The sequence below is a fragment of the Bos indicus x Bos taurus genome, chromosome 12, assembly GCF_003369695.1.
Source record: "Bos indicus x Bos taurus breed Angus x Brahman F1 hybrid chromosome 12, Bos_hybrid_MaternalHap_v2.0, whole genome shotgun sequence".
NCBI lineage: Eukaryota > Metazoa > Chordata > Mammalia > Artiodactyla > Bovidae > Bos > Bos indicus x Bos taurus.
The window spans coordinates 49,951,994-49,976,024 of NC_040087.1; the positions used below are offsets into that span (position 1 = coordinate 49,951,994).

The 24,031-nt window shown below is 40.6% G+C and overlaps 1 protein-coding gene across 9 annotated transcripts in view; it reads right to left on the bottom strand.

Annotated features, from left to right (window-relative positions):
- Nucleotides 1-12,155: 12,155 nt before the first annotated feature.
- Nucleotides 12,156-24,031, bottom strand: part of TBC1D4 (TBC1 domain family member 4) — a 210,008-nt gene continuing 198,132 nt past the window's right edge. For all 9 annotated transcript variants that reach the window (XM_027557693.1, XM_027557691.1, XM_027557690.1 and 6 more), the window contains 3 exons: nucleotides 23,007-23,176; nucleotides 18,168-18,344; nucleotides 12,156-14,624 (listed from right to left, as the gene is read on the bottom strand). In XM_027557693.1, coding sequence (XP_027413494.1) covers nucleotides 14,391-14,624; nucleotides 18,168-18,344; nucleotides 23,007-23,176 — 581 coding nt within the window. In that variant the 3' untranslated portion in view covers nucleotides 12,156-14,390. The remainder of the gene's footprint in view (nucleotides 14,625-18,167; nucleotides 18,345-23,006; nucleotides 23,177-24,031) is intronic.

Sequence of the window (24,031 nt, forward strand, 5' to 3'; positions counted from 1 at the left end):
CTGAATGTGTTATGGTTAGCATATAGACTTAATTTTTACCAAATCTGTATAATCCTTTATATTAACACATCTTTTCTGTCTTTGGGGACTGAAGCGACTTAGCATAGCATAGCATAGCATAGCATCTGTCTTTTGACTGGAACAACTAAACTAGTTGACTATCAATTGAATGAGAGGCAGAGTTAAGAATAGGCTCAAACTTCTTGAGAACATCAGGCATGCTGACCCTTGGCCCTTTGAATGGTGTCCTATTACATTCGTTAATCTGAATGAAGTAAAGGGAAAGGGAAGTCGCTCAGTCGTGTCTGACTCTGTGCGACCCCATGGACTGCCGCCTACCAGGCTCCTCCGTCCATGGGATTTTCCATGCAAGAGTACTGGAGTGGGGTGCCATTGCCTTCTCCTTTCACTTTGAATGAAGTAAGGTTCTCTCCAATTATCCATGAGTCACTAGCCACATAACAGACACACACACAGACACACAACTACATAACAGAACCAACCATACTCAAATATCCTTCTCTTCCTTCTCCTTGGGCTTCTGGAGGGAAAGATTCTTGCTTACTGGATGCAGATAGGGAAAAACTGAAAGAAGCAGAGAGGCCGGAGTGATCTCTAAAATAGAGAACTGGAAAGCTCAGGATGAGTGTCAGGGAGAGTTTGGGTAGACAGCTGAGAGTGAACGATTCCAGCTGTGGGAGAGCCAAGAGAATTTAAGTAGAGCTGTGGTTTATAAACTGGGTCTTTTTTTTTCCCCCAAGAAATTTATTTCAGTGTGAAATTTGAAAGCTACAGCAAGATAAGAATGGATTACACGGGGCTCTGGCAAAAATTTAGGTTATACTGCCCAAAGTGGAAAATGATTACAGTTTCAATAGAAGTATGACCTTGTATATATTCAGCAAATTTTATTATTTTACCCATGGTACATAAATTCTCTAGTCTTTTCAGGGAGACACTGAACTAGATTAAAAATTATTTTCCAGATGTTGTCTTATGATCTAGTGGCCAAACTGCATCTAAAATGCATGGAACACTGAAATTCTGTTTAAAAAAAATGATTTAATTTACATTGCTCTACCTAGATAACCGATGTGTGTGCATGCCAAGTCACTTCAGTCTGACTCTTCAAGATCCTCTGGACTCTAGTCCTCCAGGCTCCTCCGTCCGTGGGATTCTCCAGGCAAGAATGCTGGAGTGGATTGCCATGCCCTCCTCCAGGGGATCTTCCCAACCCAGGGATCAAACCCATGTCTCTTGCGTCTCCTGCATTGGCAGGTGTGTTGTTTACCACTAGTGCCACCTGGAAAGCCCGAGATAACCTACAGATAAGCTTAATTCACCATATACTACTAGGAGGTGCAGTCTAAGCATTGGTTTACTTAATAATGAAGGAAATCCCAAATACAGTATAATCTCTAAGGCACAGATTTTAGGAAATAGGAAACAGTTGGTTATTTTTAATTCATTGTAGGTAGCTGAAAGACTAAAATCACATGATTCTATCTGAAGAATGTATAAAACTATGTAAGTATGGAAAATGTTAGTAAAATTTGGTTAATTTTAGTAGCCATTTAAATATTAAGCTTATAGATTTTAGAGATTTCTAAAGACATGTGTACATTATAATATTAACAATACCAGGTATAGAATTGTGTTTATGACTATATGTTATAATGCACAGAAATGATGACAAAAGAAATATTAATATATCAATGTACTAATAGTTATTTGCAGTCTTGAAGTAAGTTTTCTTAAAATTTTCAGGGTTTTGCAATTCCCTATACCAACTAAGGTCTTCCCTGGTGGTTCAGACAGTAAAAAATCTGCCTGCAATGCAGGAAGCCTGGGTTTGATCCTAGTTGGAAGCTGAGTCGGGAAGATCCCCTGGAAAAGGAAATGACAACCCACTCCAGTATTCTTGCCTGGGAAATCCCATGGACAGAGGAGTCTAGCAGGCTGCAGTTCATGGTATCTCCCAGTACAGGTGACAGAGTGGAACCTGCCATTGTTGTGTTAAATGGGTAGAGACTTATAGGACTGAAGCCTTAGCCTGGAGAATCAAATACTAACTCCAAGTAAATTGTGTCAAAATGGAATTAAATCATAGGATTCTCAGTTGGTGTCACAGAATTGATTACTGAATTTGTAGAAAACCCACAAATCTGGCATTAGAAGTGTTAGGAGTTTGGAAATGTTGTGGGTAAAGGAGAAACACAGGAATGCTTTCCTTATACAAATGGGCCTTTCTCTATCTGCCAAGCTTATTCATTCACAGAATGATGATCATCCACAAGACAGAAGCTGAGTATAGATTCATGAGGGCAACAGTTAAGAGGTAAGCATTTGTAGAAATACACTTGAAGATACAGCATTTATCTGTTCAGATTATAGACTTTAAAAAAAATAAACTAGAATTTTCAAATGAAATTTATTTTCTTGGTTAAACTAGAAGAAAATATGTAGCATTCTTCTACTTCCACCATTCCAATGAAAAAAGGCAAGACTATAGAGAAAATGAAGTCCCTATATGCCAACACCAAGAATAAAGAGGAGAAAATAACTTATTCATCTTTTTTAAAAAACAAAGCTAACCATACAGTTTCAACTACTTCACTTGTAATATTAGTCAAAACAAAATTTTACTAGCGGCATTAGTTTTGTAGTATTTTTTTAGAAAGCCATCTACAAGATGAAGATGGATTATGACAGACTAAATAGCAAAACTGGAATTCACTTTCCATGTGCCTTAATTTAGCTGGAGTTTTGGAAAATCGATTACCAAAGAAATCACACAATTGAGCAGACCATTAAGCTCTAGTTTGTTGCCGTCTTGTTGCTAAGTCGTGTCCAACTCTTTGTGACCCCATGGACTGTAGCACGCCAGGCTCCTCTGTCAATGGGATTTTCCAGGCAAGAATATGGAGTGGGTTGCTATTCCCTTCTCTAGGGGATCTTCCTGACCTAGGGATAGAACCCACAACTCTTACCACATCTGTACTGCGGGCAGATTCTGTACTGCTGAGCCACTGTGGAAGCCGATTAAGCTCCAGTTGAAATCCATCCTTCTACAAATGAGAAAACTCAGCTCTAGTGAGTTTGCTCACTGGCCTCAGGTCAACAAATACTCAGTGGAGGAGCCAGAACTCAGCCAGGCTTACATGTTGACAAATCCATGCTCCTGACATTGGGTAATACATCCTTTTTGTCTAGTCCACACTCCTCCTGAACAGTCAAGGTAGGTTTAAGGTTCTGGGAAGCCCTGTGGTAGAGAATTCTGGTAATGCTGCTCAATTTCTTGTCTCCCAAACTTACTTGGCCATGGAACCTGTTTAGCTTTTAGCAGCTATAAATGTTCTCCGGGAATAAATTTCAGGGAATCCTGAGATAGCCCAAGGATCCCAGCTACGGAACCACAGGGACTAGATCTCACAGATGCTCCAGCAGTTCATGTTTTTACTGATCCCAAAATGCACCGGGGGAACCATTTCTTCTATGTGATTTGCCATGGACACGTGTACATTTGGGCTGGTGACAACTCAGCTCAATAAAATACCCACGAAAGCATAACGTGGACTGGGGCTATCAGACTGTGCCAGACACAAGAAAAGGCACCCTGCACAACAAAACGGTGCACAGCTGTCATGCCTTCCAACAATCCTTCTGAGCATTGGTGCCCTCTCTCAGGAAGTGGTGTTTTGCTTGTGACAAAGACTTTCTAAGCAGAGGACTCTGCTCTTAATAAGTCTTGCCCACTTCCTCCAGGTTTAGGAAGAGCAGAGGAACAGAAAAATACAACTGTAAGCAAGTATATTTTCCAAATTTGTGCTTGTCTTCTGGTCTGCAATCCTTTTATAGAAACAGCATACACAGTGTATTAATTTGTTTTTTTTCATATCTAGGACAGTTTATTCGAAGGCATACATGCTTGATAATAAACTTAGCTTCAGAAGAAATGGGAAGAAAAACCAAGCATATTAACTGATTCATGTCACTGGTACATCCCTTCCTGCCTTGCCCTGTGACTTTAAAATAAGTGCTATTAAAGTACTAATGAATGCCCTAATTACATAGCTTTAATAGACTTATTAAACAGTAAATGGTGATTTCTTCTCATAAGTACCCAATTTACTACAGAAAAACTATTAACTTGAGGCCAAAGAGGATTCAGACAGAGTGATTATTGGCCAGACAAAATAGAATATAAATGTGTAAGGAAAACTGAATGTGCCCAAGTAATTCCCACATTTCATTTTGTAAAGTCCCTGAGATGTTCCTGAGCTTAGACTGTAAGATGTGTATTTAAGTGAAATGGTTATGTCTAAATAATATCATGTGGTACTGAAAATAACATTTGTGAGTGTACAAATTAACTTAGATTGAGAAGAGAAACAATATAAGACTACATAAAAATTTTACTTTGCAAAAGACAACTTGAATGCTAACAATATTTCAGTGTCTCTTAGAAAAAATACTCTTTCCTTGTGTTTTATAAAGCAGTAGAATTTTTAAGAAAACCAATCTGCTCAACATCCAAGCTACACATTCTAGGGTTCTTTTTGTATAATGAAAACAATCATCTAAAACAGGTGGGAAGGGGAGGGTGGGATGAACTGGAAGATTGGGATTGGCAGTCAGTTCAGTCACTCAGTCATGTCCGACTCTTTGGGACCCCATGGACTACAGCACACCAGGCCTCCCTGTCCATCACCAACTCCCAGAGTTTACTCAAACTCATGTCCATCGAGTTGGTGATACCATCCAACCAGCTCATCCTCTGTTGTCCCCTACTTCTGCCTTCAATCTTCCCGGCATCAGGGTCTTTTCCAATGAGTCGCTTCTTCACATTAGGTAGCCAAAGTATTGGAGTTTCAGCTTCAGCATCAGTCCTTCCAATGAATATCCAGGACTGATTTCCTTTAGAATGGACTGGTTGAATCTCCTTGCAGTCCACGGGACTCTGAAGGGTCTTCTCCAACACCACATTCAAAAGCATCAATTCATTGGTGCTCAGCTTTCTTTATAGTCCAACTCTCACATCCATACATGACTACTGGAAAAACCATAGCTTTGACTAGACAGACCTTTGTTGGTAAAGTAATCTCTCTGCTTTTTAATATGTTGTCTAGGTTGGTTATAGCTTTTCTTTCAAGGAGTAAGCATCTTTTAATTTCATGGCTGCAGTCACCATCTACAGCGATTTTGGAGCCCAAGAAAATAAAGTGAACTGTTTCCATTGTTTCCCCATCTACTTGCCATGAAGTGATGGGACCGGGTGCCATGATCTTAGTTTTTAGATATATACACTTCATTTGTAGATATATACACTACCATGTATAAAACTAATAGCTAGTATGAACCTGCTGTATACCACAGGGAGCTTAGCTTGGTGTTCTCTGATGACCTAGATGGGTGGGATGGAGGTGGGGTGGAATGGGGGGTTGGGAGGACTGTCCAAGAGGGACGAGATACATGTATACATATAGCTGATTCACTTCATTGTACAGCAGTAACTAACAACATTGTAAAACAATAATACTCCAATATAAAAAAAAATTTAATGGTTAAAATATATCACTTACCTTAATGAGTTCAGGGCCCTGAAGGTTCAGCAATTGATTTCTTTAGTACACAAACCACAGATTCACCTCTCGTGGGTGGACTTCCAAAAACTCAGTCCTGAGACTGATGCTTAAAATCAGAAACCTGAAGAGAGATTTATACACCCATGTTCCTAGGACCATTTCTCACAATAGCCAAAGGTAGAAGCAACTCAGATTGCAATCCAACGACAGGTAAATGGGTAAACAAAATGTAGTGCACGCATACAATGCAATATTAGCCTTAGAAAGGAAGGCGATTCTGATGTATACTACATATGAAAGATCCTTGGAGACTTGCTGACTAAAATTAGCCATTAACGAACAAGCAAGAAAAATACATTGAATCCACTGAAATGAGGTACTAGAGTAGTTGAAATCATACAGTCTGAAAGCACAATGGTTGCCCAGTGGCTGGGAGGAGGGATGTGAAATTACCATTTCAAAGGTACAGAGTTTCAGATTTGCAAGATGAAAAGATGGATGGATGGATGGTGGTGATGGTGGCAGGAAGTGAATACTTCATGCCACTGAACTATACACTTAAAAATTATTGACGCTAAATTTTATGTTATGTGTCTTTTATAATTTTAAAAATTCCTGTTTTTAACTTACATGAAAAATACAGACTCTGGCAGGGGCTCCAGTATCTGTGCCTGTGTAACTAGCCTGGCTTCTATAACACAGTGAATCTCTAAATCATAAATGAAAGACTGCTCTCAGGACATATATTCAACCAAGGGGAGTACAATGAACTGTACGTTTGGGGCCTCTGTCCAACACAGACATGTCATTCTCTCGTTGGGAACAGACTTGTGAGAGCCGGCCAGAACACTCGGATTCTGGAGGTCGGGACTCGCTGTGTCCATTTTAACAACGAGGACTTGGCTTTGCCAGGGGTCTTGGCTGAGGTTCTCTCCTCTGGACTGCCTAAACCTGCCTGGTTTTCTTTCTTCTGTCTTTCTAAGACTAATTAGTCCTCTTCTGATTAACCCTATCATTCCTTAGCTCTAAGTGTGTGTGTGCTTAGTCACTCAGTCACATCCAACTCTTTGCGACCCCAAAGGCTGTAGCCCTCCAGGCTTCTCTGTCCATGGGGATTCTTCAGACAAGAATACTGGCGTGGGTTGCCATGCCCTCCTCCAGGGGATCTTCCCAACCCAGGGATCGAACTCAGGTCTCCCGCAGTGCAGGTGGATTCTTTACCATTTGAACCACCAGGAAAGCCCTCTTTAGCTCTATAAATTATATTCAATTAGATCACAGTTGAAGTGTTCAGACTCAAGTGCTATTCAGTCTAAAGTAACCTTACAGATGAGAGCAAAAACTGTTGATTTCACTTTAAAAGATCTCATGTTTCCTTATATGAGGTTTCAGGGGATATTTCCTTGGAATGCCCAGGTATTGACATTTATACATTTTACCCATGGTAGTAAACGAAATATTTAGTTCAAAGCAAACTTTTTCCTCTGTTTTATACTATTGGTACTGAAGGTCAACACTTAAGTTCTATTCTCAGGAGCCACCAATTATGGTATGAAATGTTGATGGGAATTACTAGGAAATCTGAGACAAAACACAGCTTAGGGAAAGGGGGACCAGCGTAAGAAAACAGAAACGAAGCATGACATACAATACAAAAGGATAGAGAGAAAATAAAAGTGTGTGTGTTATGGAGTATATGCGTATAGAACAGATAATATCACCAAATCTCACCAGCACAACCTGTAGATAAATAGAGCTGAGCTTATTATCACAGTAAGGGAGAACACCAACTCTATAGAGCTTGGTTTGTATCTCAGAAGCCAAGTTTAGTTTCAGGTAAGTATTTCAATGTAGAACTTGATTAAGACTGATAAAGATCAGGATATAATAGTTTCAGACTGGTGAAAGAGCAAGGTGAGAATTTTGAAGCAAGGAATTCAAAGTGTTTCAGGGTATAAATTTTCTATTGAAATGCTGAAGGGTCTTTTGGGAAGTTCCTGTAATGAAAAATAAATTAATTTGCCTGAATAAGAGTCTCCCAGAATAGTAAAAGTATGCCAGTGAAAACAATACAATAGTAAAATCATGTTCTTGTAGCCCATTAGCTGTGCAGGATATATGATCTCAGTTCTCAGTATAATACATACATGTGTAAATATTTAATATGTAATATACTTTATCAACTGCTATATTACACAGCTCCAGGGACCATATCACAGTCTGGTAAATAATGTTCCTGAATTAGGCAACATGAGAGCCCTATTATAGCTGTAGCATGTATTAAAATAAGTTTAAGGTAGAGTCTAATACACTGAATATGACATAAATTATTTATAGCACATGCCATTTAGGATATATTTATGATAAACGTAAAGCACCAGAGTCCCCTTACAACTTAATGAAATATCACTCCATATATTCTGATTTTTTTTTTCCCATTGGAACTGTGAATTTGTCAGGTAAGAAATTACTCAAAGAAGCTAGGAGAGAGACATTTTTGAGGTTCCAACATCTACCAAAGTACGTGACCCATACTACGCCACCAAGGAACACAAACGCTAAATAATATTAAGCCTACCTCTCAATTGACCTAAAATCCATTAACATGTTGAAATGGCAACCCACTCCAGTATTTTTGCCTGGAGAATCCCAGGGACGGGGGAGCCTGGTGGGCTGCCATCTATGGGGTCGCACAGAGTCGGACACGACTGAAGCGACTTAGCAGCAGCAATAGCAATGACGATGTTAACTTTTTAAATATATATATACATAATCCCTTCTGGGGGCACTGAGTCCTGTGTGAAGGTCAGCAGGACCCTCGGGGTAACCAATGACCTTACACCCTGGGCTATAGTGGGGGAGTTCAGTTCCTCCCACAATACAATACAGACGGAAACATGTCCTGAAGGAGTGAGCCGGACAGAGTACAGGGAGAAAGGAGCCCTTCGGGACCGCCCAGGACAAGAAGTGGCCAGTGCAAAGCTAAAGGGCGGCTGGTTCAGGAAACAAGATGGAGCTTAACCATTTGACAAGGGCAGAGGACAAGCTAGACAGGTGACAGGGACACACTCATGGAAGGGCAAGCGTGTCACCTCAAAGACTGGATGATCCTGGGAAGAAGGAGGAGCTTTGAAAGGGTTTTAAACTGAGGATAAACTTGAGAGTCACGTTTTAGGAAGTTCCCTCTGCCCAAGGTGAGCGCAGTTTGGGTACGTGGTAACAACCCGTATCTGGACAGACTCCCTTTGCCATGCCCTCCACGTAGGATTTGTGGCAAATCTGGTTCCTCATGGATCAAACAAACACCAAGTAGCTCAATATCTGTGACTTTGGAGCCCCTCGAAATGGGTGCTGGTCTCAGTTTAAACTCTAGCAAGGATATGAATAAGGCACCTACCTGCAAGAGCGATGGGGTTGTCAAGGAACCACATTCCTGGATGCACAGCGAGCCAAATGCTGAAACGCCGAGGTTTGCACCAGAGAAAGGGCTTGCCCCTGAGACAGCCAAAAGAGGAGATGGCAGAATAGACCTCAAACGTGCCTCACAGGTGAGGGGCTCGCAATGAAGCTGAGACACGGGGAGCGTGGAAAGCCAAATGGAGAGAAGGAAAACGTGCGGTAATTATCATTCTGCGCAGGTGCAGCTAAGCTGCACGCTTCTTAACAGGGGACCAGTGCTCTGTGGGTGGAGGTTTGGCCCTCTGAAACGTCACCCATCTGATACTGCTGGTGGTGCTGCTGCTAAGTTGCTTCAGTCGTGTCCGACTCTGTGCGACCCCAGAGACGGCAGCCCACCAGGCTCCCCTGTTCCTGGGATTCTCCAGGCAAGAACAGTGGAGTGGGTTGACATTTCCTTCTCCAATGCATGAAAGTGAAAAGTGAAAGTGAAGTTGCTCGGTCGTGTCGGACTCTTTGCAACCCCATGGACTGCAGCCTACCAGGCTCCTCCATCCATGGGATTTGCCAGGCAAGAGTACTGGAGTGGTCTGCCATTGCCTTCTCCCTATCTGATACTAGCACATGCCCAGTTGGAGGAGCACTGATCCAAGCAAGTCCTAAGCAGCTGGAGCTCTAACTGGACACAGCTGATTTGAAGTTCCTGAAAACGAGTTTGCACAAATGTCATTTTGTTTAGGCTACCTGATGCTTGGAGGACATGCAAGTTTTTCTAAAAACAATTAAATTTACCTTGATTAGTGTAGGCAGGTTAAATTTGTTATAAAGTAAGTTGTTTAACCAATCAGGCTTCCCAGATGGCGCTAGTGGTAAAGAACCCACCTACCAAAGCAGGAGACGTAAGAGATACGGTGGATCCCTGGGTGGGGAATAACCCCTGGAGGAGGGCATGGCAACCCACTCTAGTATTCTTGCCTGGAGAATCCCATGGACAAAGGAGCCTGGTGGGCTACAGTCCTTGGGGTCACAAAGAGTCAGACACCACTGAAGCAACTCAGCAGACAGTCACAGTGTAACAGATCTGTCTGGTGACTACCCTTGGTTTCAGGGATTTCAGGGGGAAATGGACGAATATTTAGCGGACAAAGCTAGCAGATTTCAGCAACCAACTATATCAAAGAGGGAGAGAAGTCTAGGCTGACTTTCTTTCCCAAAGTCACTGCCACAGACCAGGCTTTTACTCTTTTTTGGCCTAAATTTTGAATGCATTCACTTAACTGCAGTTTCCCAGTCCCCAGCTTCTGTCCAAACATACTAGGTGGATTGGAGCAAATCAAAGCATGTCACTTGCCAGGTTACTGGCCTTAATGGCTCCCATTTCTCAATAGGTGAAGTTCAAACTCTTTTAAATATCTATTAGCTATCTAATAGCTACAACCTTCATGATGAGAGACTTGTCTCCCACCACCACCCTGCCCCACCTCCATGGGAACACTACCTGTACTTTGGGATTAAGGAATGAGTTGTGATCTCAGAAATATGCCATCCTTTCTCATTCATCTATTGTTCAACAGAGGCCACTCCACTTCTACTGGCTCTTCCAGGCTCAGGGAAGGCATCACCTCCTTTGAGGACTTGCCACCCACTCCAAAGCACTATGAGCCCCTCCTGGTAGCTTGCGTGTATCGAGTCTGGTGTGGATTGCCCAGCATACCTGTTATAGTGTAAATTCTCTTGTTTTCTAATTAACTCCTTGCAACTACACCACAAGCTCATGGAGGTCAAGGACTGTATCTTCTCCACCTCTGAATACTCAGCATCTAGCTTGGCTTACAAAAACTATTTGTTGAATGAAAAAAATAAAAGGGGTAGAGCCAAGACTCAACCCCCACCTTAAATCTAGTGCTTTTCTCAACATATCACAGCAAATAAGAGTGATACATCATGGTAGAGTACTAAATAATTCAGATGGCAGATTTCCTTTCTATAATCTAGCAGAGTAAAATGGTGACATGGCAATAAAATGGGTAAATTAATCTGGATATTAAGAGACCATTCTATTAATACTTAGGCCTACACTGAGTCCTCAAAATGCTTAATTACATGTAGTACAAAATATTTCAAAGTTTTAGTCCTAAAGTTAGGAAGAAGATACAGTATCCATTTATTGAATTACAAATACACTTGAAAATATTCTGATGATACCTATTTTATGTAAACACATTTATATCATATCTATCAACAAATGCCCTTAATCTTTTTATTGAGGAGTTAACTCTTTTAGTTTTGTATTTTCTTTTCCTCTTTCTCTCACTTACTATCTATGTGGGTAAACAGAAAACAAAAGGGGTAAATGCAGATCTGTCCATATGGTTATCTTTTGCCTTTTTATACCTATCAGCAAAAGGTTCCATTGGGAAAGCAGCTGAAAATTAGTAACAGACAATGTACTTTCATTGCAGCCATGAAATTAAAAGACGCTTGCTCATTGGAAGAAAAGCTATAACCAACTAGACAGCATTGGTAAAGACATTACTTTACCAACAAAGGTCTGTCTAGTCAAAGCTATGGTTTTTCCAATAGTCATGTATGGATGTGAGAGTTGGACTATAAAGAAAGATGAGCACCAAAGAATTGATGCTTTTGAACTGTGGTGTTGGAGAAGACTCTTGACAGTCCCTTGGACTGCAAGGAGATCAAACCAGTCAATTCTAAAAAAAAATTAGTCCTGAATACTCATTGGAAGGACTGATGTTGAAGCTGAAACTCCAATACTTTGGCCACCTGATGTGAAGAACTGACTCATTGGAAAAGACCCTGATGCTGAGAAAGATTGAAGGTAGGAGGAGAAGGGGACAACAGAGGATGAGATGGCTGGATGGTGTTACCTACTCGATGGACATGAGTTTGAGTAAACTCCAGGAGTTGGTGATGGACAGGGAGGCCTGGTGTGCCACAGTCCATGGGGTCCCAAAAAGTCGGACACAACTGAGCGACTGAACTGAACTGAATGTACTTTCATAAATGTTTCTAAAAATTATCTTTGTTGTCTCTGATTCAAAGAATTATCAGTGAACAAATTTTAAGTAGCAACAATCCAACCCATGCAGATTTTGTAAAGGACTCTAACCAAGGTCTTCTCTCTTATTAAAAAGGCAAAACCAATAAGCCAAGGAAACAGGCAGCAACGTATTTATTGGAAATGAACTAGACATTACATTAACCAAATGAAGATGTAACAATGCATGAAGCATAATTGATGCAACATTTAAAAGATCACAAAATAAAAAGAAAATTCATTTTCAAAAGAAACATTGTATCCAAGGCAAGCCCTGAACACCAGAATACAACTGATAACATTGACTGTGAAGATCCAGAATAAAATTTAAACCAAACAACTGAAAGAAAAAGTTTCTTTTCCCAACTTGAAGGCTCCCTGGCTACCACCTGTGTTTCATACACACCAGATAATTTTCATCACCAGACAGTAATCAGATGATATTTATCATATTCCTCGTAAGAAAATACCTCTCCTACAAATAGAGAAATCTGAGGGAAATCCAAGCAACAAAACGGTCGGTGGCCCCAACTGATTAGGTCAGCATTTTCTAGAATCTAGAAATTATATTAACTTTACTAGTAAGACTTCATTTTCTTCTGAGAAACTGCCTGGATGAGAGGGCGTGCTGATTGTAACATTACATTTACTACACGGCACTGAGTCACTACATTCCACTGAGTAACTGGGCGGTCGGGGGGTGGGAGGGGGTGTTCAGATGCTTATCCATTCATCAAATGTTTCTGAAACCTTTAGAGCTTTACTTTTCTACTCTGTAGCTTGTGTATAACAAACTCCCTTTGAAGAAAATTATCCCAGATAATCCATCTGTGATAATACAAGTACTGCAAAAAGCAGTGATGAAAAATATTGTTTGGAAAGGCAAAATTGCCACATCCACTTTCCGAGGCACTGTCATAGAATCATCTCTGAAATGGAGAAATTCCATGTGTAAGTTAAAAATTGCTTTCCTTCCATTCACCCAGCATGCATGAATGTCTTGTTATAATCTCTCTGTAGACTGAGAAAGTCAGGAGTCCAAATGCAGAACTGTAGGTTTTAGAAAGGCTTTCTCCTTCCCTTCCCATAGATTTCAAGTTTGTTTTAAACATTCCACAGTTCTCATAAACACTCATGTGAAAAGGGGAGGATGATTACAACCTTATCAGACCTGTCAATTGACAAAAAAAATATCTCAACACAGTATCTCATCTTCAGAAAACCAATCATAATTGCACTTCCTTACCCTCCGTTTAAGGTAGAGAGAACTAAGTCAAGAGTTCCCACATTTTAGTGGGAAATGGCAAATCCTTGTCACTAACTATGGCACCACGTAGTTCATTCAGGAGAAATTTCAATAAAAAGGTAGAAAGTTAATCTAGACAATTTATGTATGCTCAGTCGCTCAGCCGTGTCCAACTCTTTGTGACCCCATGGACTGTAGTCTGCCAGGCTCCTCAGTCCATGAGATTTTGCAGGCAAGAATACTGGAGTGGGTTGCCATTTCCTACTCCAGGGCTAGATAATTTAGGTCCTAAATTAATTTTTAAGGACTGATATGTTTAGTTTAACAAAACGCTGGTCTAATTTACTAGAAAATTAGTAATGTTCTCTTTCACCTTGAGCTGGATGGGCAGACTCAGCCACTGTCTTGTTTCCTCCTTACACACAACTAAAGTAATGCCTGACCAGACTCAAAATGCATGTAGATGCGACATGCTCATTGGCACAAAGCAGGCAGCAGGGGAAGGCCCCTACTTTCCTGAAAAACTCAGAGGAGCTTTACTGGCAATCAGTCATTTTCCTCATATATATATAATGTCAGTAAATTTTAAGACAGATGCACATAAAGTTACACAAATGTTTCCACCTCTCCACCACTGAGTGAAACATGCCATTCTTTGGAGAAAAAAATACATTCATTTTTTTCAAGTATATTTCAATATACAAAGATGTTCTAGCTTTGTTTCACTGCAAAGACAAACTGATGTCACACGTGTCCAAGGGGAACTTCACTTTAACTTCCCTTTGGTGTGGATTTCATGAAGTTTTGATTTCTTTTTTTAAAAAATTGCTCTAAATATGCATCTACTTTTATCTGAAAGCATCAACTCTTTATGTCCATTTTATATATATGTACATAGTCAACAAGAACAGCAAAAAACAGTCTACATATGTACAATGGTTTAGAAGTGGCACGCTCTGAGGAGAGCAAGGGCCACTGGCTCTGACGGGCTCACAACCAATTCAGTGATTGTCAGCTCTGGTGTCCAGCACTGGGCCAGCAGCATGCAGACTCCTCCAGACTGTAGCATCCTTGAATGGTCACGTCCTGCTGAGGTGGCAAGTCTTCATGGCTTGTTTCCTGTCTTGGCTTTGTTGTTAGGGTTGCAGTTTAAGTCTCTCAGCAGTGGTTCGCAGTTGGCTAAAATATCTGCAGGCAGCAGCTTCCAGATCTGCTCCACTGCCTTCTGATAAGCCGTCTTCTCCTGTTCCAGGGTCCGGATCAAAGACTTCATTTTGGTCTCTCTGGTTAAAAGATTTTCCAGGTTGGACTCCAAAGTCTGAATTTTAGCATGAGCTATCTGTTTGGGGCAAAAACAAAAACACACAAAATCCGCCAAATCAACAATCTGAAGGTTTTGGTTCATCATCACAGCAGCAGTCAGAACTTACATATATTAGCTAATCATATCATATTACTTAGTACAATAGTATAGGAAGCAAATACTCTGAAACCGTCCACGACATGGTGATTTTTTATGGTTCTCAAAAATATAACTAGAGTCCTAACAAAATACATTTCATTTCACTGAATACACCAAAAATGCAATATTAAATCATCATCCCTCAGTAGTGAGGGTACTCACTCCACACACAGGCCTTCTCCAAGAGTGACTGGGATCTGACAGGGAAAAACAGGAGATTCCTGACACTGCCCTAAGGTGTTAAAAGGTTTTTTTGCCCTCTGAGAGGAAATACAGGGTTTGCTCAACACATACATAGGATCTTATCAGTTTTTACAGGTGTTGGATGTGCCCATATAACTTGGGAACCCAGAGGTGATGACAGCATTGAACTGTATATGAAAAAATTTGTAACCATTAATAAAAATCATTATAACATAAAGTAGGTGCAAACCCACTTTCCCTAAATAAAGAAATGTTCAACTAATCATCACTGAAACATCCTAGTAATAAAGGACAATAGCCTGTTTATTTTTCTTTCTGAAAACAGACACTGTTGTCTCTTTTTAAAAAATTTTTATTGGAGTATAGTTGCTTTACAATGTTATGTAAGTTTCTGCTGTAAAGTGAATCAGTTATACATATACATATATCCCCTCTTTTTTAGATTTCCTTCCCATTTAGGTCACCACAGAGCACTGAGTAGAGTTCCCTGGGCTATACAGTAGGTTCTCATTAGTTATCTATTTTGTACACAGTACCCATAATGTATACATGTCAATCCCAATCTCCCAGTTCATCCCCCTCCTCCTCCTCCACATTGGTATCCATCACACACACATACACACACACACACACACACACAAAATCTACAAACAATAAGTGCTGGAGGGCTTCCCTGGCAGCTAAGCTGGTAAAGAATCCGCCTGCAATGCAGGAGACTCTGGTTCAATTCCTGGGTCTGGAAGATCCCCTGGAGAAGGGACAGGTTACCCACTGCAGTATTCTTGCCTAGGGAATTCCATGGACAGAGGAGCCTGGCTGGCTACAGTCCATGGGGTCGCAGAGTCAGACACAACTGAGCAACTTTCACTTTCATATAATTAACACCTCAAACAAAGATATAATTTGGTAAATAAATGCTGGAGAGGATGTGGAGAAAATGGAACCCTCCCACACTGTTGGTGGGAATGTAAATTGGCACAGGCATTATGGAAAACAGTATACAGGTTCCTTAAAACACTGAAAAATAGAGCTTCCATATGATCCATCAATCCGACTCCTGGGCATATATCCAGAGAAAACCATAATTCAAAGATACATACAGCCCAATGTTCATTGCAGCACTACTCGGAATAGCCAGAACACGGAAGCAACCTAGATGTCCATCAGCAGAGGAATGGGTAAAGATGTGGCACCTGTACACAGTGCCATGAAAAGTAACTAAATAGTACCATTTGCAGAGATGTGGATGGACCTCGAGACTGTCATACAGAGTGAAGTCAGTTCGAAAGAGAAAAAACAAGTATCGCATAATATTGCTTATACGTGGAATGTAGAAAAATGGTATGGATGAATTTGCAGATCTTGTTTAAAAAAATGATCTTTAGCAATGCACTAACACAACATTTTGGCATTGTTTTGAATAGAAAAAGGCATAAAATGTTGAATGGGCCAGAGCTAATACAGATGAAATGAAGGAGGCCAGTGTTTCTTCTTGGGGAGCAATTACTCTAGGAACCCCTCATTTCTAAGCTATTACTCTCCCAGCTATCCTTCAGAGGAGTTACCACACATCAAAGCAGGGTTTTAGTGTTCCCTAGTTTGGAGACATGTGTTGACGAAGTGACAGGTAAGCAGAAACCAAAGAGCCATTCATTGGGTACTTAAGTTCTAACTCAGAATCCCTCTCCCCACACTCCCTACCCCCAACCCCTAGGCTCCCTGGAAGCTTTACTTTCTCCCCTCCCCCTCCTCTGATCACGGAAACCCCATTCCTTAAGGCTTGGATACATAGCACACTTAATATAGGTTACAGATGTGCAATATTACTTTACACTAAATCACTTATCACATTTGTAAGAGTGCACTGATAAATAAATGCATAATTTTTATTATGAAATAACTATGAGAGAGCCCATCCTTAGGTAGGTTGATAAGGAATCCAGGGCCCTTGAGGAAGAAGGGGTCCAAGGCCTTAGGGAAGGAGAAAGGGGTCTGAGGTTCTCAAGAGGAGAAAAGCAGAGACCTTTTTTTTCTACATTGCTTTGTCTTAGTCAATATAACAATGTATCTTGCTCAAAGACATGTTTCTCCTTAACAAGAGCCTTCTGACTAATCTTGTTATTTTAAGATGTATATTATGGGAGTGGGTCTGGTAAAACCTTTCTTTCTATTGTTAGCTCCAATCCTGTTATCTTAAAATGTAAATTGTGGGAGTGGGTCTGGTAAGACCTTTACAACCTTGAGACATTCTTTTGATTTACTGTAATAATCAATTGAAAAAGTATATAACTCTTGCTGAGACTAATAAGGGGGGCATTCTCAGTCCCCCTTCTGATGTCCATGTCAGAAGCTTTCTCTGTCCCTTTTTCACTTTAATAAAACTCTGCTACACAAAAGCTCTTGAGCAATCAAGCCTGGGCCCTGGCTAAATCTTCTTTGGAGATCACCACATTAAAGCTATCAGCTGCAAATTCCTTCATGGCAAGGATTACATGTTACCTGTTTTCATTCAATTTTCTCCTTTCCATTTCTGTGAGTTTTAGTCTAGACAGTTCTCATCTTCCCCAATCAGATTTCTACAAATAATTGCTAGCTGGTCTCCCTACCTTCTCTCCCCGTTCTAATCTGTCCTCATCAAGGTTTTTCCAGATTGATCTCCCTAAAGTATGGTTCAAAATTTTTGAGAGATTTCTCTCTCAACGTGATTAAAGCTGTGTTCTTCTTCTTGACCTTGAAAGTTATTTATAAATCTGCCTCCATCATGTTTACCCCACTTCTCCCCAATGTAAATCTTAAATGGATATGTTTCCTCTAAGTTCTGCCATATCATCCAGCTTTCAACACTCCTCTCTTATTCCCACCAAGCCTCTAGAGTCCAGCTCAAGCCCCAAGACACCCAGAGCTTTCCCAGTTTCCTCTAGTCAATCCCTCCCAACCTGAACTTAAACCAAACACGTGCAATACCCAGTAAGTTTTGAATCAGATTCTGCTCTGAACTGCCATTTAATTATTTTGTGAGAGGAGATTTTCTCTCCCAACTGACACTTACATCAGCATGTGCATTTGCAGCCCCCAGGGCACTTGGACACAATCTGATACACAGGTCAACAGTCAGCAATGGCTCAATCTATACCACAGCTCTATCCTTCCTGGGATGGTTCTATGCAGGAGAGGAGGCACTCTACAGCTTTTATGGTCAAATCACTATCTCTTTACCTGTAATTTTTCTAGAAGGTCCATGTTTTGTCTTTTCAGTTGGCTGTTGGCCCTCTCCAGCTTCTCTATGGGCTCACTGTCCTCGCAAGCATAGGAAGATTCTTGGAGTTCATCCTGTAGCACGTGATACTCCACCTCATAGGCATGTAACTGTTTAGAAATATCCATCTCAAAAACCTGCAGTGAAAACAGGGGTCAGTCTGACTTTCAGGATGTACACAAAGATACATCTGTGTATCTAAGGTGCATTTCCCAATACTTCTTAATGAGGAACAGCGTGACATACCAAACAAAGGGAATTGTAACAAATGTGACTGTCAAATAAAGACAAACAGATCATTTCTACACAATTGACACATTCTCAGGAGGAGGCCAAGACACTAGAGAAAGTTAATGTCCAAAGATATTTTGCAACCAAAATATACATAATCTAGGAATGGTCTCCCAAAGTGTAGCCTACCAGATAAACATGAATAACTGAGTAACTCTTATACAAGTTGGAGATCATCTTTGCTGGTTAATAAGCAAAACTGCATACTGCTGCTGCTGCTAAGGTGCTTCAGTCGTGTCCGACTCTGTGCGACCCCATAGACGGCAGCCCACCAGGCTCCACCATCCCTGGGATTCTCCAGGCAAGAACACTGGAATGGGTTGCCATTTCCTTCTCCAATGCATAAAAGTGAAAAGTGAAAGTGAAGTCGCTCAGTCGTGTCCGACTCTCAGCGACCCCATGGACTGCAGCCTACCAGGCTCCTCTGTCCATGGGATTTTCCAGGCAAGAGTACTGGAGTGGGTTGCCATTGCCTTCTCCAAAAACTGCATAGGGTATTTCTATACTAATAAGATCAAAAGCCCTTCTAATTATTTGTCAAGGAGGTAGAAAGGGCTTGTATTAAATATTTTCATCCATTTTCTAATCCATGCAAGTCTCTTAGAATTCACTAACATATCCTACCAGAGAGAGAATCTTTAAAATTGCACACCCTGGAAACTGTACATACGTATTCAATCTCTTAGTCATGTCCAACTCTGTGACACTATGAACTGTAGCCTGCCAGGTTCCTCTGCCCATGGGATTTTCCAGGCAGCAGTACTGGAGCGGGTTGCCATTTCCTTCTCCAGGGGATGTTCCTGACCCAGGGATCAAACCCACGTCTTCTGCATTGGAAGGTGCACTCTGTAGCACCGAGCCACTTGGGAACTGGGCACTGTATAGAGCTGTTTAATTGCAGCTGCCTCTGCTCTCCCGTATTGTCACCCATTAGGAAGACAGTTTGCTTCAAAGTTAAAGAACAAGTAACTCCTCCTTAGTCTAAACTTGCAAGAGAAAGTGAGCTGCCATTTAAGCATTGGTATCCACACTAACACTCTTGGGAGAGAAGAAACCACAAAAAATCTCACTGACTTACTTGCACTACTACTATTAGAGATATTCAAATCTTAGAATTGAAATGATATTTCATGACAATATGGTTATTCTTTTTAAATAAGCATCTTTTTTCCCCCTACCCAGTGAGTATGAACACACTGGACTACTATACAACCATTAAAAACAAGAGCATGAATATATTTATTGGCATGCAAAAATGTCTGATACTCTACAACTATTTTAATAAAAAATCATTACACAACAGCATGTACAGTATAATTAGAGATTTTAAGAGGATGTTTAAGATGTTTTAAATCTCAAGCTATTGAGATTTGTAACTTCACTTTCTTCTTTGTGCTGTTCTACATTATTTGCATTTTTACAGTAAATAAAACTCATCAAAGTCTCCTTTAATATTAACAGTTCATTTTTGTTCAATTGCTAAGTTGTGTCCTACTCTTTGAAACCTACTCTTTGCAGTATGCTAGGTGCCCCTGTCCTTTACTATCTCCCAGATTTTGCTCAGATTCATGTCCATTGAGTTGGTGATGCTATTTAACCATCTCATCCTCTGCTGCCCCTTCCTCCTTTGGCCTTCAATCTTTCCCAGAATCAGGGTCTTTTCCAATGAGTCAGCTCTTCACGTCAGATGGCCAAAGTATTTTTCCATAGTTAATCAATTCTACTGGCTAGAAAGTTATCTTTAATATCAAGTCCAAATCTACCAGCCTATAACTTCTATCAAATAACCACAGTAATAATCTCCAAAGCTAGGCAATTTCCTCATTAATCTTAGAAAAGAAAGGTGATCTAATTTCAAATCAAACTTCATCTCTCTCCAAAACCACAATCTCTGACTACTTGCCAGTCCCAAAAGATATTTCTGAAGAATTGGGGAATAAGTGAATATGTAAATAAAATTTATATTTTTCTATTTCCAGAGCATCTTAACAAATAAAAAATATTCACAGGTATTTACAGAATAATCTGCTTGTGGTTTCAATTCCACACATGTGGTAGAAAGAAAGTTTTACATGTAATAAAATGAGTTCTTGTGATAGACTTGTATAGAATGATACAAAATTCTTCAACTGAGTTGGTTACATTTACCCCTAAAAACAATGTTATTTCCATTCTGTAGAGAAGGAAGCTGAGACTCAGACAGGTTGCCCTCACTTGCCCAAAGTCACACAGCTAGTAGATAGCTGAACACTAGCACAAGATCTCAGACTCCCTTTCTCTTGCTCTAAACTCTGTCTTTTATCTGCTATCCCAAGGGCCTCTTGGAAAGTGGTAAATTTTATCAGTACTCATAAGGCATGATTGCTTTATTTACAAATCTGGTCTTAAGTATATTCATGTCATCCAAACAACAGTATATAACTACCACTTACCTGGTCCCTATGAAGAATCAGGGACTAGGTATACGATATACTGTTTACCCTCCGTTTGCTTCCATTCTCTGCCCTCATCCATTCTCGGTACCCTAGGAGGCAGACCCCTCTGACCTGCATTCCCCACACTTTTCTTCCTGCTGATTTCTGGTTCAGTTCAGTGCAGTTCAGTTGCTCAGTTATGTCTGACTTTTTGTGACCCCATGGACTGCAGCACACCAGGCCTCCCTGTCCATCACCAACTCCCAGAGCTTACTCAAACTCATGTCCATTGAGTTGGTGATGCCATCCAACCATTGAATCCTCTGTCGTCCCCTTCTCCTCCTGCCTTCAATCCGTCTCAGCATCAGGGTCTTTCCAGTGAGTCAGTCCTTCACATCAGTTGGCCAAAGTTTTGGAGTTTCAGCTTCAGCATCAGTCCTTCCAATGAATATTCAGGACTGATTTCCTTTATGATGGACTGGTTGGATCTCCTTGCAGTCAACGGGACTCTCAAGAGTCTTCTCCAAACCACAGTTCAAAAGCATCAATTCATTGCCACTCAGCTTTCTTTATAGTCCAACTCTCACATCCATTCATGACTATTGGAAAAACCATGGCTTTGACTATATGGACCTTTGTTGGCAAAGGAATGTCTCTGCTTTTTAATATGCTGTCTAGGTTGGTCATAAGTTTTCTTCCAAGGAGCAAGCATCTTTTAATTTCATGGCTGCAGTCACCATCTACAGTGATTTTGGAGCCTCCCAAAATAAAGTCTGTCACTGTTTCCACTGTTTCCCCATCTATTTTCCATGAAGTGATGGGACCAGATGCCATGATCTTAGTTTTCTGAATGTTGAGCTTTAAGCCAATTTTTTCACTCTCCTCTTTCATCCTCATCAAGAGGCCCTTTAGTTCCTCTTTACTTTCTGTCATAAGGGTTGTGTCATCTGCATATCTGAGGTTATTGATATTTCTCCCAGCAATCTTGATTCCAGCTTGTGCTTCATCCAGCCCAGCATTTCTCATGACTTCTGGTTGGGTACAGCCAATGGCAAAGGTCATCAGGAGATCAAAAGGGGCAGAAGAAATAGGTTGGTAACTTCTTCCCTGCTCCTTCCCTGTCTTGCTCACCAAGAGCACAGCAACCTCCAGAGAGCCTGCCTCCAGACTTCGGCACTCACTGGGCCTGGCAGCACTATCATATCCTCCTTCTCCGGATGCAGCACCAGGGATATGAACAGTTCCCTCTGTCACTGGTTCCTAAGCACCTGGACATCGTATCTTGTTCCCTTAACCTTGCCCGCACTCCTGTAAATCATACCCTCCCTTGAGCTGCTGGAGGTAGATTGTGTTTCCTGCAAGGGACCCTGACTAATAAAGCAAGTCTCATTTAAGCCTCACAAAACCTCTTGGGTCAGAACTGTCCCATTTTGCAGGGGAGAACATTAGAGTGATGTGTACAAGACAGACAACTAATAAAAGATCTGGAAGCTGATGGGGAATCCAAGACTGTCTGATTCCAGTCTTCATTCCTGTCATGTGTACTCCTCATATATTTTAAAACAGAATTGGTGGTTCAGACGGCAAAGGATCCGCCTGCCAATGAAGGAGACTCAGGTTCGATCCCTGTGTGGGGAAGATCCCCTGGAGAAGGGAATGGCAACTCACTCCAGTACTCTTACCTGGGAAACCCCACGGATAGAGAAGCCTAGTGGGCTGCAGTCCATGGAGTCATAGAGTCGGACACAACTAAGTGACCAATACACACAACGATATTACAAAGCTGAGCGCGTCTCAGCTTATTCATTTATCAGGTCTTCCTAACTCTCTTAGTTCTATCTTCAGTCTTATCACCGATCTAAATTGAAAAACTCATGAATCATCACAGGCAAGGACTGAACACCTTGCCTGGGCACAGCCACACAATGTCACAAGGAGAAATTACACAATAGTTTCATTTCTAGATAAAATGTATCTGATCAAATTTAAAAATGGTCAAGCAAAACACAGGTTTATGCTAAAACATTTAATAATATAATTAGTAGAGAAACTGCTATATAATCTTATACCTTATTATTACCATTTAAATCATACCTGGGTGATTATTTTTTCCATTTCAGATGAATTCATATCGGGGAGAGTGATTTTAAGGAATTCAACAATATTTTCAAAGTTTTCACATTCCATTATGAGTGTCTCTTGGTTGCTCAACAGGCTTAGGGCAACCTTAAATATAACTTCAGTTCCCTGAAGAAAAATAATATCTGAAAAAAAAAAAAGATATATAATTTTCATGATCAAAATTATGCCTCTACTATTGTAAAACGTGACCTCTGTGTGTTAATGGGGTTTTTTGCATGGTTTTGTGTGTGTGTGTGTGTGTGTGTGTATGGTGGTTGTTTTAATTACTGCAACAGAACCACAGAATATTTTGCAAAATAAAACTGGTCAAAATAACCTAGATTTGAAATAAATAATAATATGACCAAAACAAATAAACAGTTGTTTAACTATTCTTTTTACTTATTTAGGAACCTCAGATAAGGTCAGGGTAAAAAGAAAAAGATAAATTATATATTTGTTTGTCCACATATTTATAATTTTTAGTGCAGCAGCAGCAGTTGCAAATTTAATGGAGACTTATATTTAGATTTTCTTCATGAGGAGAATACAAAAACAAATCAACATAATCAATAGCTTAGGATTAAACTCTCATTACCATAATAAAAAACTACAAGAACCAGTTAATATGTAATGAAACCTGTACTAGAGAAAAAACTTTAAGGAAAAAAAAAACTTTAAAAGAAAAATCAAAATCAGGGTATAACCTAAATCAGAAGAGAAAAAGAAAGGCTACCCTAACTCTGAAAGTGAAAGTGAAGGTGCTCTGTCCTGTCCAACTCTTTGCGATCCCACGGACCGTAGCCTACCAGGCTCCTCTGTCCTTGGGATTTTCCCAGGCAAGAGTACTGGAGTGGGTTGCCACGACCTTCTCCAGGGGATCTGCCTAACCCAGGGATCAAACCCGGGTCTCCTGCATTGCAGGCAAACGCTTTACGTTTGAGCCACCAGAGTTTCACCCTGACTCTGAACTTTGCTCCAAACAAATGTAAACCAAT